The 14957-nt window shown below is 41.6% G+C and overlaps 1 protein-coding gene across 1 annotated transcript in view; it reads left to right on the plus strand.

Moving 5' to 3' along the window:
• The first annotated feature begins 6555 nt into the window (after positions 1-6555).
• LOC124622132 (carbonic anhydrase-related protein 10-like) overlaps positions 6556-14957 on the plus strand; it is a 403585-nt gene continuing 395183 nt past the window's right edge. The window contains exon 1 of the mRNA XM_047147753.1: positions 6556-6698. Within this exon, the coding sequence (XP_047003709.1) occupies positions 6650-6698 (49 nt within the window). The 5' untranslated portion in view covers positions 6556-6649. The remainder of the gene's footprint in view (positions 6699-14957) is intronic.

A 14957-nucleotide genomic window follows, 5' to 3' on the forward strand; every position in this document is an offset into this window, starting at 1 on the left:
TACACCCGACTACATAACATTTTGTATATCGAGCAGAGCATGTCAGTAATACGCCAAAATGTATCATCATGATCTTGCTTACGAATGCGTAATTACAGAGCAGTATGCGTCCGCGTGCATGTGTGTGTGTGTGTGTGTGTGTGTGTGTGTGTGTGTGTGTGTGAATGATGTTTCATAGTGGTGCTCTATCGCTTTTATGCAGCATGTAACGTACAAGCCAGCACCGTTTTTAGATCTCATTCTAGGGCTTGATCACATTTCCTTCAACCTTGTAGAAATTGTTTTCCAAATTCAACGATTCTTTTTAAATTTACAGATGTTATAGTATAATACTTGCACAACGAGTCTTTGCATTTTCTTACTCGCAATAGATAGGGTGTCAAGTTTGCCTGGGGTCAACGTTCCTTACCAAGAAAGGTGATTCAATAGCAAAACCCGGCGGAGTTTGTGTTACCTCAGTGGTTTTGAATCATGCGTTATATTGTTGCCCCAAATTAGCCTAGGGATTACGAATAATAGTAACTAAATAAACCACAAAGTAAACAATATTGATAAATTACCAATTTCTTTGGTTATACAGGATACAAAAGAAACAATTTTTCAAATTTATGTCACAAATGATTTCAGCATACTGCGAAATGCCACGTGTAAGTTTCCTGATTTGCGTCAACTGGACCTACTGAGAGGCAGATCGCTCCTACAAAAGCAGTTGCTTAATGAAGCTACACAACGGAGTTGAACCTAACTTATCTTTTAATAACAAGTGGGCCCTATCACTGGATGTCAAGTAAGGAAATTTCCTAATTATTATAATGATTAATTTAACCAGAGGGATCTACTGATTTCGAAATTACATGTAGGGTCCAGGTGAATCCCAATTTCATTACATGTTATGTGTGCTCAGATTAATAGAAAACATTACAACATTTAGTTACACATATTGCAAGAAAATTCAGCTGATATATGAATTCCAGTGCAAAAAGAAATACGAGTAAAATAAGGGTCGGGGAATGCAATCTGATGAGGATAAATAAACGCAAAATATATCTATTTAAAACAGCAGACAAAAATTCGCTTGCTGCCTTCCTATGAGAGAGTCTCCATTCCTTCCAAACTAATTATGTAAGTGTAGACCAGATATGGCTCAAAGATACAGTATCGACAGCAATAGATAGATTCATACCGCATAAGTTAATAAGAGATGGGAATGACACACCATGGCACACAAAACACGTCAGACCACTGTTGCAGAAGCAACGAAAAAAGCATGCCAAATTCAGAAGAACGCAAAATCCCCAAAACTGGCTAAGTTTTAAGGAAGCTCGAAATTTAGTGCGGACGTCAATGCGAGATGCTTTTAATAGTTCCAAAAATGAAATATTGTCTCAAAATATGGTAGAAAACCCAAAGAGATTCTGGTCGCATGTAAAGTACACCAGTGGCAAAATTAAAGGTCAATACCGTCACTGCGCGATAGCGTTGGAAATGTTATCGATGATGGTGCCACTAAAGCGGAGTTACTAAATACAGTTTTCCGTAATTCCTTCACGAAAGAAGACGAAGTCAATTTTCCAGAATTCGAAACCAGAACAGCTGTTAGCATGAGTGACATAAAAGTAGGTATCTCAGGTGTTGCGAAACAACTCAAATCACTTACGAAAGGCAAGTCTTCCGATCCAGATGGTGTACCAATTAGGATCCTCTCAGAGTATGCAGACACAACAGCGCCTTTCTTAGCAATCATATACAACCGTTCACTTGACGAAAGGTCTGTTCCTAAAGTCTGGACAGTAGCACAGGTCACACCAACATTCAAGAAAGGAAATATGAGTAACCCATTGAATTACAGACCCATATCACTGACCTCAATTTACAGTAGGATTTTAGAGCATATACTGTACTCGAACATTATGAATCACCTTGACGAAAATGACTTACTGATACATAACCAACACGCATTCAGAAAATATCGTTCTTGTGCAACACAGCTAGCTCGTTATTCCAATGAAGTAATGAGTGCTGTCGACAAGGGACCTCAGATCGATTCCATATTCCTAGAGTTCCAGAAGGCTTTTGATACCGTTCGTCACAAGCGACTATTAATCAAAATGCGTGCATATGGAGTACCGTCTCAGTTGTGTGACTGGATTCGTGGTTTCCTCTCAGAGAGGTCACAGTTCGTAGTGATAGACGGTAAATCATCAAGTAGTACAGAACTGATATCTGGCATTCCGCAAGGTAGTTTCGTAGGCCCTCTGCTATTCCTGATTTACATAAATGATCTAGGCTATAATCTGAGCAAAAAAAAAATGGTTCAAATGGCTCTGAGCACTATGGGACTTAACATCTATGGTCATCAGTCCCCTAGAACTTAGAACTACTTAAACCTAACTAACCTAAGGACAGCACACAACACCCAGCCATCACGAGGCAGAGAAAATCCCTGACCCCGCCGGGAATCGAACCCGGGAACCCGGGCGTGGGAAGCGAGAACGCTACCGCACGACCACGAGATGCGGGCTATAATCTGAGCAGTCCCCTTAGATTGTTTGCAGATGACGCTGTAATTTACCGTCTAGTAAAATCATCAGACGATCAATTCCAATTAGCAAGTGATCTAGAGAGAATTTCTGTATGGTGCGAAAAGTGGCAATTAGCACTAAACACGGAAAAGTGCAAGGTCATCCACATGGGTACTGAAAGAAATACGATAAATCTTGGTTGTACGATAAATCACACAATTCTAAGGGCTGTCAATTCGACTAAATACCTAGGAATAACAATTACGAGGAACTTAAATTGGAAAGACCACATAGATAATATTGTGGGGAAAGTAAAACAAAGACAGCGCTTTGTTGGCAGAACACTCAGAAGATGCGACAAACCCACTAAAGAGACAGCCTACATTACACCTGTCCGTCCTCTACTGGAATACTGCTGCGCGGTATGGGATCCTTACCAGGTAGGACTGACGGAGGACATCAAAAAAGTGCAAAGAACTGCAGCTCATTTCGTGTATCGCGCAATAGCGGTGAGAGTGTCAGTGATATAATACGCGAGTTGGGGTGGCAGTCACTGAAACAAAGGCGGTTTTCTTTTCAGCGAGATCTATTTACGAAAATTCAATCACCAACTTTCTCTTCCGAATGCGTAAATATTTTGTTGACACCCACCTACGTAGGGAGAAATGATCTTCTTAGTAAAATAAGAGAAATCAGAGCTCGAACGGAAAGATGTAGGTGTACCTGTCTCCCACGCGCCATGGGAGAGTGGAATGGTAGAGAAGTAGTATGAAAATGGTTCGATGAACCCTCTGCCAGGCACTTAAGTGTGAACTGCAGAGTAACCATGTGGATGTAGATGTAGATATGTGCGACAGTGATAAACCACTCCCTAACACATTCGTTAAAAGAAACGGAATCGCGTGAATCCAGTGACTGAATGGTATAGAAAAAGAAAGAAAATTACACGTGCCTTATGCCTGATAATTCGGTTGTGGCGAGCCTGCATGAATTTACTTGAACATAGCAACGCCCTAATTCTATCGCAACATAATCTGCTGCAAACGATTGCAGACAAGTAGATTGAGGCTACCAGAATTCCGACAGCTGTCAACTAACTTGTAGAGGTTACCTTCACCTCTCTCCGTCTCAGAGTCCACGACCGTCTGCGCTCTCTGCATGGAAGTCTGAGGTTGGATCTGCAGAAGCCTAGTCAAGAAGTCTGCCTAAGTAGTCTGCCCCAGAAGTGAAGAAACTGTGCTCCCAGCGTCCACTTTGTGTGTGATTTCGCATAAATACACTTGTCCGCAATGAAAAGATTTGTCGTAGTCTGCGCCAATAGTACCTGTAGTTTTCCTCCCACTATGGATTGCATAAAACATAGCTTCCAATCGGCTGTCTGCTGGCCAGCTCTGTACTAAGAATTCAGGGCCTTTATTTAGCCAATGACGTGTTGTTTCGCATTGAAAAATACTGTAACGGCGCTCCCACGAGTTCTCAGAATGCTTCTTTCTACCTGCAGATGGCAAATTTCTCCCATACCAATGTCGCCTCTACACCCATTGGTAAAAAGCGACACGCAGAAAGTATTTCGGAATGCTGTGATATTTCTGACTGTGGCCGCCAGTATTTTATTTTCCTAGAAGCTCGCCTTGATGCAGCTTGATACCCGTGGAGTAGCACATCGGACGAAAGTGGAGTGAGGTACAAGCGACAGTCCTGTGGGAGAGTCCGCCAATTGTACTGAACTTGCTTCTGACTGGTCGGCACATTCGTGTGCTAGGCGCCAAAACGCCTAACTACTCTTATTAATTGTTTATATACTCTAACTGTGTTTAACCCATGTTTATTATTTCCTCTCATGGTTACCCTACGAGTCTATCATTTGTGTTTATTGAAGTTCACTAGTTTTGAGAAACGTAAGAGTAATGATATTGCAACCAAAGTGCTTCAGGTCGTTGTGGCGCGCCTGGGAGACGACGTACTTCGGCTGCGCTAGTCACTCTGTTCTGGAGGGACGGACATGTCGTACTCTGTATCGGAAGTTGGATGGAAAAGTTACCGTACGATTAAGAAAGCTATGTCGAGTGTTGTAAAAGAGAGTGTAAAATTTGTGACTATTTAAATCATAACCAAACGGAATACATTAATGAGAAGAGTCGCCTACCATCACTGTCAGTACTACAGATCTTGTCCCTCTGTAGATACTGGGACTAACCTGGGGAAGTGGTACCCCGTAAAAAGCACAATCATATGTTCGAGATGACAGCATAGCAGCCTCCGCCGAAGAAGATCCCACGACTGACGAAATGTCTTCTGCGCTGGGGACACAACTTGAGAAGATGACAGGTTGCTGGAAAGAATGGCCACAGATTCTTATTCAACCTCTCCAGCTTCCAGACCTGACTTCAGAAGGGACACACAATTTATAATGTTTTACTTGCTTTTAGACGAGGCGAAAAGGTGGGTATGTGGAGAAATGGGTGTCCTCAGTCCCATCTTTTGCAAATTTCACTGGAACTACAACCTAGTTGAAGAAACAGGCTATGATTTCGTAGGAGAGCCTGCCGGTAAAAGTATGTCGCTACGACTGAGTTTCACAGGCGAAATCCAATCTCTGTGTGAGGCTGTGTTGTTAATTAGAGACGAAGCTGATGATTACAGTCACTGCTAGTACTCTCATATTAAACAAGAAAAAGATTCGATCTATTTAAACGTGATTTGTCGAAATATTAACTGAGTCGAATTATTAATTGGATTGGCATATCAGAAAGAGAAATAATGAGAAGAGGCATGCCACGGGAGGCCTGTTGTCTCTCAATGCAATACCGTTCAACTGGTTTGAAGCCTTATTAAATATTATAATCTATAGTCGGGTAAGTTGGATGATTAAGTCGGGTGATGGTGAGGGAATTAGATCAGGAAATGAGACATTTAAAGTAGTAAAGGAGTTTTGCTATTTGGGGAGCAGAATAACTGAATATGGTCGAAGTAGAGAGGATATAAAATGTAGACTGGCAGTGGCAAGGAAAGCGTTTCTGAGGAAGAGAAATTTGTTAACATCGAGTATAGATTTAAGTGTCAGGAAGCCGTTTCTGAAAGTATTTGTATGTGTAGCCATGTATGAAAGTGAAACATGGACGATAAATAGTTTGGACAATAAGAGAATACGAGCTTTCGAAATGTGGTGCTACAGAGGAATGCTGAAGATTAGATGGGTAGATCACATAACTAATGAGGAGGTATTGAACAGAATTGGGGAGAAGAGGAGTTCGTGGCACAACTTGACTAGAAAAAGGGATCGGTTGGCAGGACATGTTCTGAGGCATCAAGGGATCACCAATTTGGTACTGGAGGGCAGCGTGGAGGGTAAAAATATTAGAGGGAGACCAAGAGATGAATACACAATGCAGATTCAGAAGGATGTAGGTTGTAGTAGGTACTGGGAGATGAAGAAGCTTGCACAGGATAGAGTAGCATGGAGAGCTGCATCAAACCAGTCTCAGGACTGAAGACCACAACTTCAATGTGTCAGCACTTTGACACCATCAACGTTCGTGGCACCTCGTTTGAGGGCAAGTAATTATCTTCTGAACAGCCACCTGCTTTGACTATCATATATTTAGCATACTGAGGTGTTTATGTGATTTTTTTTTTTTTTTACATTATGGTATTCAAAATGACCGCTGAAATTCAATTGAAAATGCCCTGTGTCTCGAAAACAATCGTGGAGTAACATGCACGTCATTTCTTACAACATTGTGGAGTTTGGGAAAGTAAGGCTTTAACTCGGCAATATAGGCAGTCGAATGTTCAGAGCAGCGATGCCTCACGCAGCGAGTGGTCTGGACGTCGAACGGTCGGCGTCCACCACCGCCCGCCGAGCTGACACTTGATGCTGGCGTCGACAACTCTGCGGATGGACCAGGCGGTCGCAGGACGGGCGCGGCGCACTGGCAGTGGCTGGCGCGCGTGGTGGGGGGAAGCGGCGAGTGGTGGGGGAAGCGGTCTACGTACGGGACTCGGCCGGCCGGCCTGCGTCGGGCTGCCAGTCTGGCGGCGGTAGTCGTCGCGGGCAGAGGGCAGCAGAGAGCGGCGCCCGCGCTGCGTCCCGGCGCCGACGCCACGTGATACGTGATGCGCTCGGTATGACGCGCGCCGCGCTAGCTGTGGCGTGCCTCGCCCTCCTCGCTCACGGTGAGTCGGCCCCCACCCTGCGACCTCCCTCACACTCCAGGAGCACTCATTCTACTCCGTGTGTTCAGACATTGCAGCACACTGGATTAACTGAAAAGGTTCGAGGGTCAGCAACACGATTCGTCGCTGACCTCTAATCATCTCGAGAGCATCACTGGTAGGCCTGGTCGTTGTAGCTGCAAGGGTACGCGATACTCGAATGTCGGATGGCACTGTTTTAATATCCGTGAGGTCCAACTCTGTACGTTGTAAACCTTGCACCCACAGACGACTTTCGTTTGAACACCTGTTCAAATTTCTAGAATTAACCAATCGCCTGAGTCTCTTGAATAACGCATAACATAGTTCCCCAAATCTGACAATGAGCTAATGTTGTTCTCGCATTATTCCTGTATGTATCGAAAATGAAAGAAATTTTAATTTTGTACGTAATTCATGTGACATGAGTACCCATAATTCTAACATATGAAACCTTTCGACGGCTGCCATTACATTTACATAATTTAAAATAACTTCCCACACAACGAATCATGCGGTGAACAAAATTCAAGCTTCAAATATCGACAGGCATTTCGATTTATAGCTGTATCTATTTTTGTAGCAAAAATCCTGTAAATTAAAATGTATACGTTGTATCTTTCCCATGCTTAAAAAAGGCGTAGCTGCAGTTACAATTTTGGCAAGTCACCTCTTAACACGGATGACGTCACTTTTAACTGCTGGTCAAGAAGATCAACGAAAATTACTTGAAGTATGAAAATTCTGAATATTACTTTGAAGAAATTCTTAGATGAATAGCCTAAAACTAGCACTTTTCTCACACAACGATTTATATCATCGTGGTACTTAAACAGGTTTTATGGAGTACTCGCGTCATTGTTTATTAGATAGTAAGGCACTTTGTCTGTTGTCATATTACTCTCCCAATTTTATTACAGAGTACTTAAAGAGGTAGGACCATCACTAACAGTACATAACTAGTAATAATTCCATACTATTCTGCCCTATTTCGTCATCACGATTTACAAAAAGTGCATACGAGCGATACGGCTCTGTATATTAGTCTGAATTTTACGACTATCAATGTTCTACAAATCACTGCGTGTGCAATAATTTAACATCTGTTAATCACACACACACACAAACATACACACACATACACAAAAGACGAATCTCTTCGAAATACCTGATTGGCAATCGCATCATCATAGTAGCCCCAGTTTGTCGTTGAGAATCAGTTTTTTTTTTCGCATTTGATTAATATACACTCATTTTGAAGGTTTGAACCGCAGTGATAGAAAAGGACATACACATTGGATGTGCGATACAAGCGATTATCGTGTCGTATAAATGAGTTAACCACGCCTCTGTAGCCAACACCGAGAGATAAGCGATTCGTGGAGAGCTCCACCATTAATTTTGTGATACGAAAATCCGCTGTGGGATGGTACTTTTTATCACTCGAGTTGCACCTTTCCAAAAACAAGGGTTGAATGCCAATAAATGCTAGTATATGAAACCTCTGGTCGTGTAGACTGTCACAAGAGGTTGAGTGATTTGTTGATTGTATTCCGTTCTGTGCATGGCAATATTTTTAGTACTTAGCATCAGAATGACAGTAGATATCAGCGGAAGTTTCGTTCTCTGTTTTACGTCCATTCGGTTGGCGCTCTACATCATATACGTAAGCTGCAAGTAGTGCTTAGCTGACACGATGGAAATACAGTTCAATAGCTGAGAAAAAGAAAGACCGGAATAACATAAAATATTAGAAAAATGTTATTTCATGACCATACTCGTGACGATCATGATGATTACATAATCCTTTCTGTATTGTATTTCTGAGCTGATCACTTGTTGAAGAACATACAGGATAAAAACATAGCTGCAGTGAATCATTACTTATATTACTAAAATGAATATTTTGCCTTGGTTTCCACTTGTTCGTACGGCACAAATTCTTCTACACCCTCCTATTTGAGTTCCGTATCACACACGAGTTTGGTGACACGATTACTCAAAGTGTCTCACACAGAGAGGACATGTGACATTCTAGGCGGTGATGACTGTGTAGGACTGCGACGTAATCTCGGTACACTTAGTCATTTTACGGAAGGAGTTTCGCGTACTTCCTGCACTTTTTAACAACAACACAAACATTAAGTTCTTCTAGCATTGGTTAGTCGCAATAATAATATAGAATTAACTGTGTAGGACTGCGACGTAATCTCGGTACACTTAGTCATTTTACGGAAGGAGTTTCGCGTACTTCCTGCACTTTTTAACAACAACACAAACATTAAGTTCTTCTAGCATTGGTTAGTCGCAATAATAATACAGAATTATGCGCTTGACGTAAGCTATAACTTTACGCTTGATTTGAGCTGTGTGTCGTTTCTAATATAGCGGACCCTCTATGAGTTTGTTTGCTGTATTGAATGGTTTGTGGTTGACATTGATATATTTTTCGTCATCCTAATATACTCCCGACTGTAACGAACATTGCCCATCTATCCTGCTGCCAAGTTTCCTTTGCTGTCAGACACCTGTGTTCGTCAGTCCATCGCACTATTTCGCTGTACATGTCTCAAGTGTCGATAAATGGAAACGACTTCCTAGATGAAAGCAACAAAAAATTATACATTTAAATTTACATCCCTTAAGATACCTTACTGTGTTGTGTAGGACACTATCATTTCATTCTTCTCCCAGATGGTGAATGTCAGTATCTACGTTCCTCAAGCTCCCGTCTGAGTTCATATTTCCCTGATTTTCCCGCCATTGTAACTTTGTGAGGTACATGTTTGAGGTAGTAACATATTACTGATTTTATTTGTACACACGTTTTCGGAATTTTAGTAGTAAACGTCTCTATGATGGACGCCGCCTCGTTAATAGCGTCTGCCACTGAACTATACTGAGTCTCTATGTGACGGCCCCGCCCAAATGTTTCTCACCTTCTTCTTAAGATCCCTCCGTTAACCCAATGGAGGGCGTAGTAATGTTGCTCAGTTTTGTTCAAATGGCTCTGAGCACTATGGGACTTAATATCTGAGGTCAACAGTCCCCTAGAACTCGGAACTACTTAAACCTAACTAACCTGAGGACAGCACACACATCCATGCCCGAGGCAGGATTCGATCCTGCGACCGTAGCAGCAGCGCGGTTCCGGACAGAAGCGCCTAGAACCGCTCGGCCACAACGCCAGTTTTGTTAGAAAACCGGTTTCGAATATTGCACAGCAGTAAATCGCGAGATCATTGTCGCGAAAATAACTATAAAAATTTCTCGTGCTTATCTGTTGCACTTTCGTTTAGAGTATACAGATCTCTTACAATCGGGTCTCAGAAATTGTTCGATAAGCACTGCCCAACTGAAAAGGGCACGTAATCGCTGGAGCGCTGCTCTTCTTTCGATCGCCTCTATCCCCTCTACTAATCCTACATCGGAAGAGCCCCAGGCTGACGAAAAACTTTCAAGAACCGTTCGAATAAGGAACTTGATAACCTCCTTCTTTCCCGGTTGTGTCGTGTTTTTTTAGGACCCTTTCCTATGAACCTCAGTGTGTCACCTGCCCATCTTTCAATTAATTTTTTGTACGTAGTTGCTCAGTTTTAAGTCGCTCTAGGCCCATAACACAATATATTTTACCGTTGTGACTGACTGCTCCCAAGGATTGTTCAACAGTCGTGTCCTTTAACAAAAGTGGACCCTAAAATAGTTGTTATTTCCAGATACAATAACATTTATATTGTTAGAAAATATTGAACACATTTTTGTGATTGTATGTGGCAGCAGAACACTTTTCGACAGCTACACCAAAGACGGTTGCGTCCACGCGAAATAAATGAAGTAACTCTTGTAATGTATCTCTCTTTCATTTTATACTCATTACAATACATTTGCTTACATATATTTGCTCAGATTATGAACTTAATGATCTTAGTTTGGACGCTCGACATCACTTTCGTTTAGTGACAGGCCTAAACAACAATTTGCAGTTTATGTCATCGAGTTAAAAGAACCCGTCTACGTCGTATCGTTTTCAGTGACGTTACACAGTGCAAGTACTCCAAATACATAGTTAAGACTCTCACAATTGCAAATAAGTTGTGTCAACAGCATTAAAGTCTCTCCATTCAGGAGAAAGTTTACGTATTGTTGTCTAGCCCTGGTAGACTCTGAGGCACCAAGATCGAATCTCATTGCTGCTTATGATACCACCTGTCTTCAGTAGCAATTTTATAGACCCTCTAACAAATTCTGACCATAAATGTAGTGAAGGAAAATGTATCCATTTTCTTCGGTAACGCCTTTATCTTGATCCCATACTATCAGTTATTCAATGGCAGATACGGGTCAAAGTTTTTATCGAACACCTGTTTAATACATTTACGTAATAGTGTTTCAGGGATTCATTGTAACCATTCATTCAAAAAGATAACAATTTAGTTTCCCTCTGCATCTCCTTTATTACACATTCCTTTGGACCATACAGATCTCCTACAAATATAACTTCAGTTCTCTGACATCGTGTGGTAATTTGACCACGTTTGCCTTTATCTGGTGAGCTGACAAGTATTCTGCACACTTCTTGACAATATCATTGTTTTCTGAAGATGAAATTACTGGATCAAACTTACTGAAAGGAAAGGAAATAGGTTTCAGTTATTATACCAATCCAGCGTCGTATTAATAGGACAATATTTAAATACAAAGTAACTTACTTTCCTTGCCCTTCTCACATGATATTCAGCAAACCGGAAAGTAAATCACGTCCACAGGAGAAAGTTCTTGACATGACATTTATAAACACAGGCTAAAAAAATTTCTCTCCAAATGGACTGTGGCTGGGGCTGTAGCTGGTTGTATGGAGGTAGCAATGGATGCAGGGAGATACTACGTTGCGGTCATTGTTGCATGATCCAACAGTGTAAAGCAGCTGGGTGCTGATCAGTTAAGGTAAATGCCGGGATGGTTGCTCTGAAAGCCATTTCTTTCGCCCTTTCGTCCCATTCCGAGGGCATGCTCTGTCTCCAGTGAACTCGTACGAGGCGAGATGGAGCAGTGGTTAGCACACTGAACTCGCTTTGAGGGGGACGATAAACAAATCCGCGTCCAGCCATCCGGATTTAGGTTTTCCATGATTCTCCTAAGTTCCAGGCAAATGCCGAGGTGGTTCCTTTGGAAGGACTCGCCCGATTTCTTTTCCCTTCCTTTAAAAGTTCCGAGCTTGTACTCGGTCTCTAATGACATTGATGTCGACGGGACGATAAACCTTAATCTGCATTTCTCACTTCCTTCTAATGACGTCGTCATCTATGTGACGATAAACTGTAATGTGCGTTCTTCCTGCTTACTTTTGTGTTGAAGTGGTAAAAACATTCTGCACCATTAATTAAAGATTGGCTTATGACATACTTCAATTACTACACGTATTGCTGCTCAACTCCTATAATGTGTTCTAGGCGCGCAGTCCGGAACCGCGCGACTGCTACGGTCGCAGGTTCGAATCCTGCCTCGGGCATGGATGTGTGTGATGTCCTTAGGTTAGTTAGGTTTACGTAGTTCTAAGTTCTAGGGGATTGATGACCACAGCTGTTAAGTCCCATAGTGCTCAGCCATTTGAACCATTTTTTTTTGCACCTATAATATGTAGAAAAATTTGAAATTATTTTTCGCACGGAAAATAGCAAAGACCTCACTAAATTGCAGTTTTATTTCTTTGGCGTGTTTCCTATTCAAAATTCTAGAATGATTATGTGAGCTGTCACTACAGAAAGAAAACTGATTTCAAAAAGTGGGTATTGCACTTCACAAATGCACTTTACACCGTACACTGATGATGAATATCGAAACTGAAAATTTACAGCAGCTGTTTCCGTAATCTGACGAGTAGGTGCCGTCAAGTGCCTTCTCCTAAATCTGTTTGGAATGATCATCGTTTAGATCCCCATCCCGCTATCATGATTAGCTTTTCCGTGGTTTTCTGAAATCGGCATTAATTTGTGCTAGAGTAACGCCAAATTGTTCCACGAAAGCTATCGATGCCGCAGTCGAAATACGGTCTCTAACATTTTACTTCTGAAAGGTGAGAGGACAACTGACGATGTTTAATGTAACTCGTAGTATGTGGTTTCTTTTCTACCATTGTTTTCGAAGAGAGAGCGTACAGGCCAACCTTAAACATGTATTAAAGTTGGTTAAATTGAACTCTACTGTTCATAACTTACCTTTTGATATACTCGTACGTATCTAGAAGCACGACTGATAGTCGTACGTTGATTCTTGTATACTCTCACATTTAGTACTCTATGCAGTATCCTACCGGCCAGTAATCTACACCTGCAAGAATATGACTGTCAACAGTGGTTTCTTGAGGCCAAGTAACGCTGCCTTTCTGTGATGCCATGTAGGACAAGTACCCTTTAAATGCGTACTAACTGCAACGAACACTGCCAGTCTCCGGCTGGAAAACTTTTGTAGAATTTCATTATGTTACGTACCATTAACTGAATACTACATAAGCTTTCCATGAGTCACACTGTGGCTTCATCGTATATCTTCCTTATATCTGCACAGTAAGGATTTTGCTCAGTTATGTTACACTTCCTTTCCAGTTCCATTTTGCAAGCAATGTTTTATTTTCTGTACTCCTTACGTAAATAATGTGTACATAAAACACAATTATTAGCAAAAGGACATAAATTAGGCTTCCTTCGTCACTGTACGAACATGCAGAGAAGAAATGAACCATCAGAAGAAGCGATAAAAAGCATGCAGCGTCCAAAATCACTGGCTGGACTACCACGAATACCGTTTCAGCGACTCACATATTTAGAAATTACTCGTTAGTAACTAAATCGTAAGAAAGGGTATCAATATTATCAACTTGGCAATGCTATCAGGTAACGCATTGTGAACTGTAAGGTAGAATTTCCACCATCACACCATCAATACTTACTACGTCCATGTACCCGTAATCTATTTTATACTGTCTGAAATATCATTGAAAACTGCTATCACATTACTAAGAACATATTCATCTGAGGTGCAGCTTACATTTACTGCGCATTTCCAAGTGAATAATAAAAAAAGAGATATAAACCTTTACTGCACTTTACTAAGAAAGAAAATAATATCTCCGCACGAGTTTCTCTGGCTATTCTTCTCTAAACACTGATTCGCCAAACGACTTAGAACAGCGAGCGGAGAGATTGTTCTGGCTTTTTATGCAAAAATCAGTCAGTTCAGGTTCTGCTGAAGATCTTATTCGTTTTGAATACACCTTTTTTTTATAGAAAAGTTATTAGGAAGAAGTCGCTTACAATTTATGAAACGTATCCAACTTGAAGGAAAAGTATAACATGGCGATGTGGCACCTGACAGTTTGCAAGTGCAAATCTATACTAATATCTTTCACTCTGAACAAAGTGAATGTTTAATGACGGCTGTAACATTGATTATAGGATATAAATGACATCTAATGAAAATGGATACAGTGGTTGACACTACTTCTTCGCTCCCTGCACCGTCACCCGTAGCTCCCCTGCTTACGAGTAGACGACGTGCTGCCATCCTCGGGGGAGGACAGAAGTAGTACGGAGTGCCATCTTGCAGTAGGCACACCGTGGTGGCTCCGCTCACGGACAGATTCAGAGACAGCTGGAAGAAACATCTGGTCAGAAAATGACAAACCAATCGATCCCGATGGTATTTTGGGGGCTGGAGGAACAGATGAGGCACCGAGCACTGTTTCTGTTTGTAGCTCAGGCAATAGTGGACAAAAGAGGAAAAGATGATTTACACCTCACCAGCACATTAAATTTGCAATTATCTAAGACTATAAACCACAGTGGAATATTAGTGGAATGCAACATTGTACAAGATGTTTATCCTAAGTTCGGAAAAGGTGGCTTTGTACCAAAACAACAAAAGTCGATAACAAACAGTTATAGATGTTATGAAGAAACAGAGCTTGCCAGTCATGCCCGAATCAGTTTTTGCCGAACATTATAAGAGTGACTGAAACTTGCATGTTTGTCGTCTGTTTTGGAGAGCAGTGTGTCCTGCACCTGTACAATGATGCGACGTTGATACAAAAATTTTGTGGTTTATTACGCCTGAGTACTGCAAGGTTTTAGCCAGATTATCAATAATCAGCGCAGCAAAGCTGTAACCCAAGGGAAAATCAGCACAGCTCTCCATAGTCAATAAACATGCTCCTTACCTTCACACAATAACAAGGATCTGATACTT

Source organism: Schistocerca americana, chromosome 7 (genome assembly GCF_021461395.2).
Source record: "Schistocerca americana isolate TAMUIC-IGC-003095 chromosome 7, iqSchAmer2.1, whole genome shotgun sequence".
NCBI lineage: Eukaryota > Metazoa > Arthropoda > Insecta > Orthoptera > Acrididae > Schistocerca > Schistocerca americana.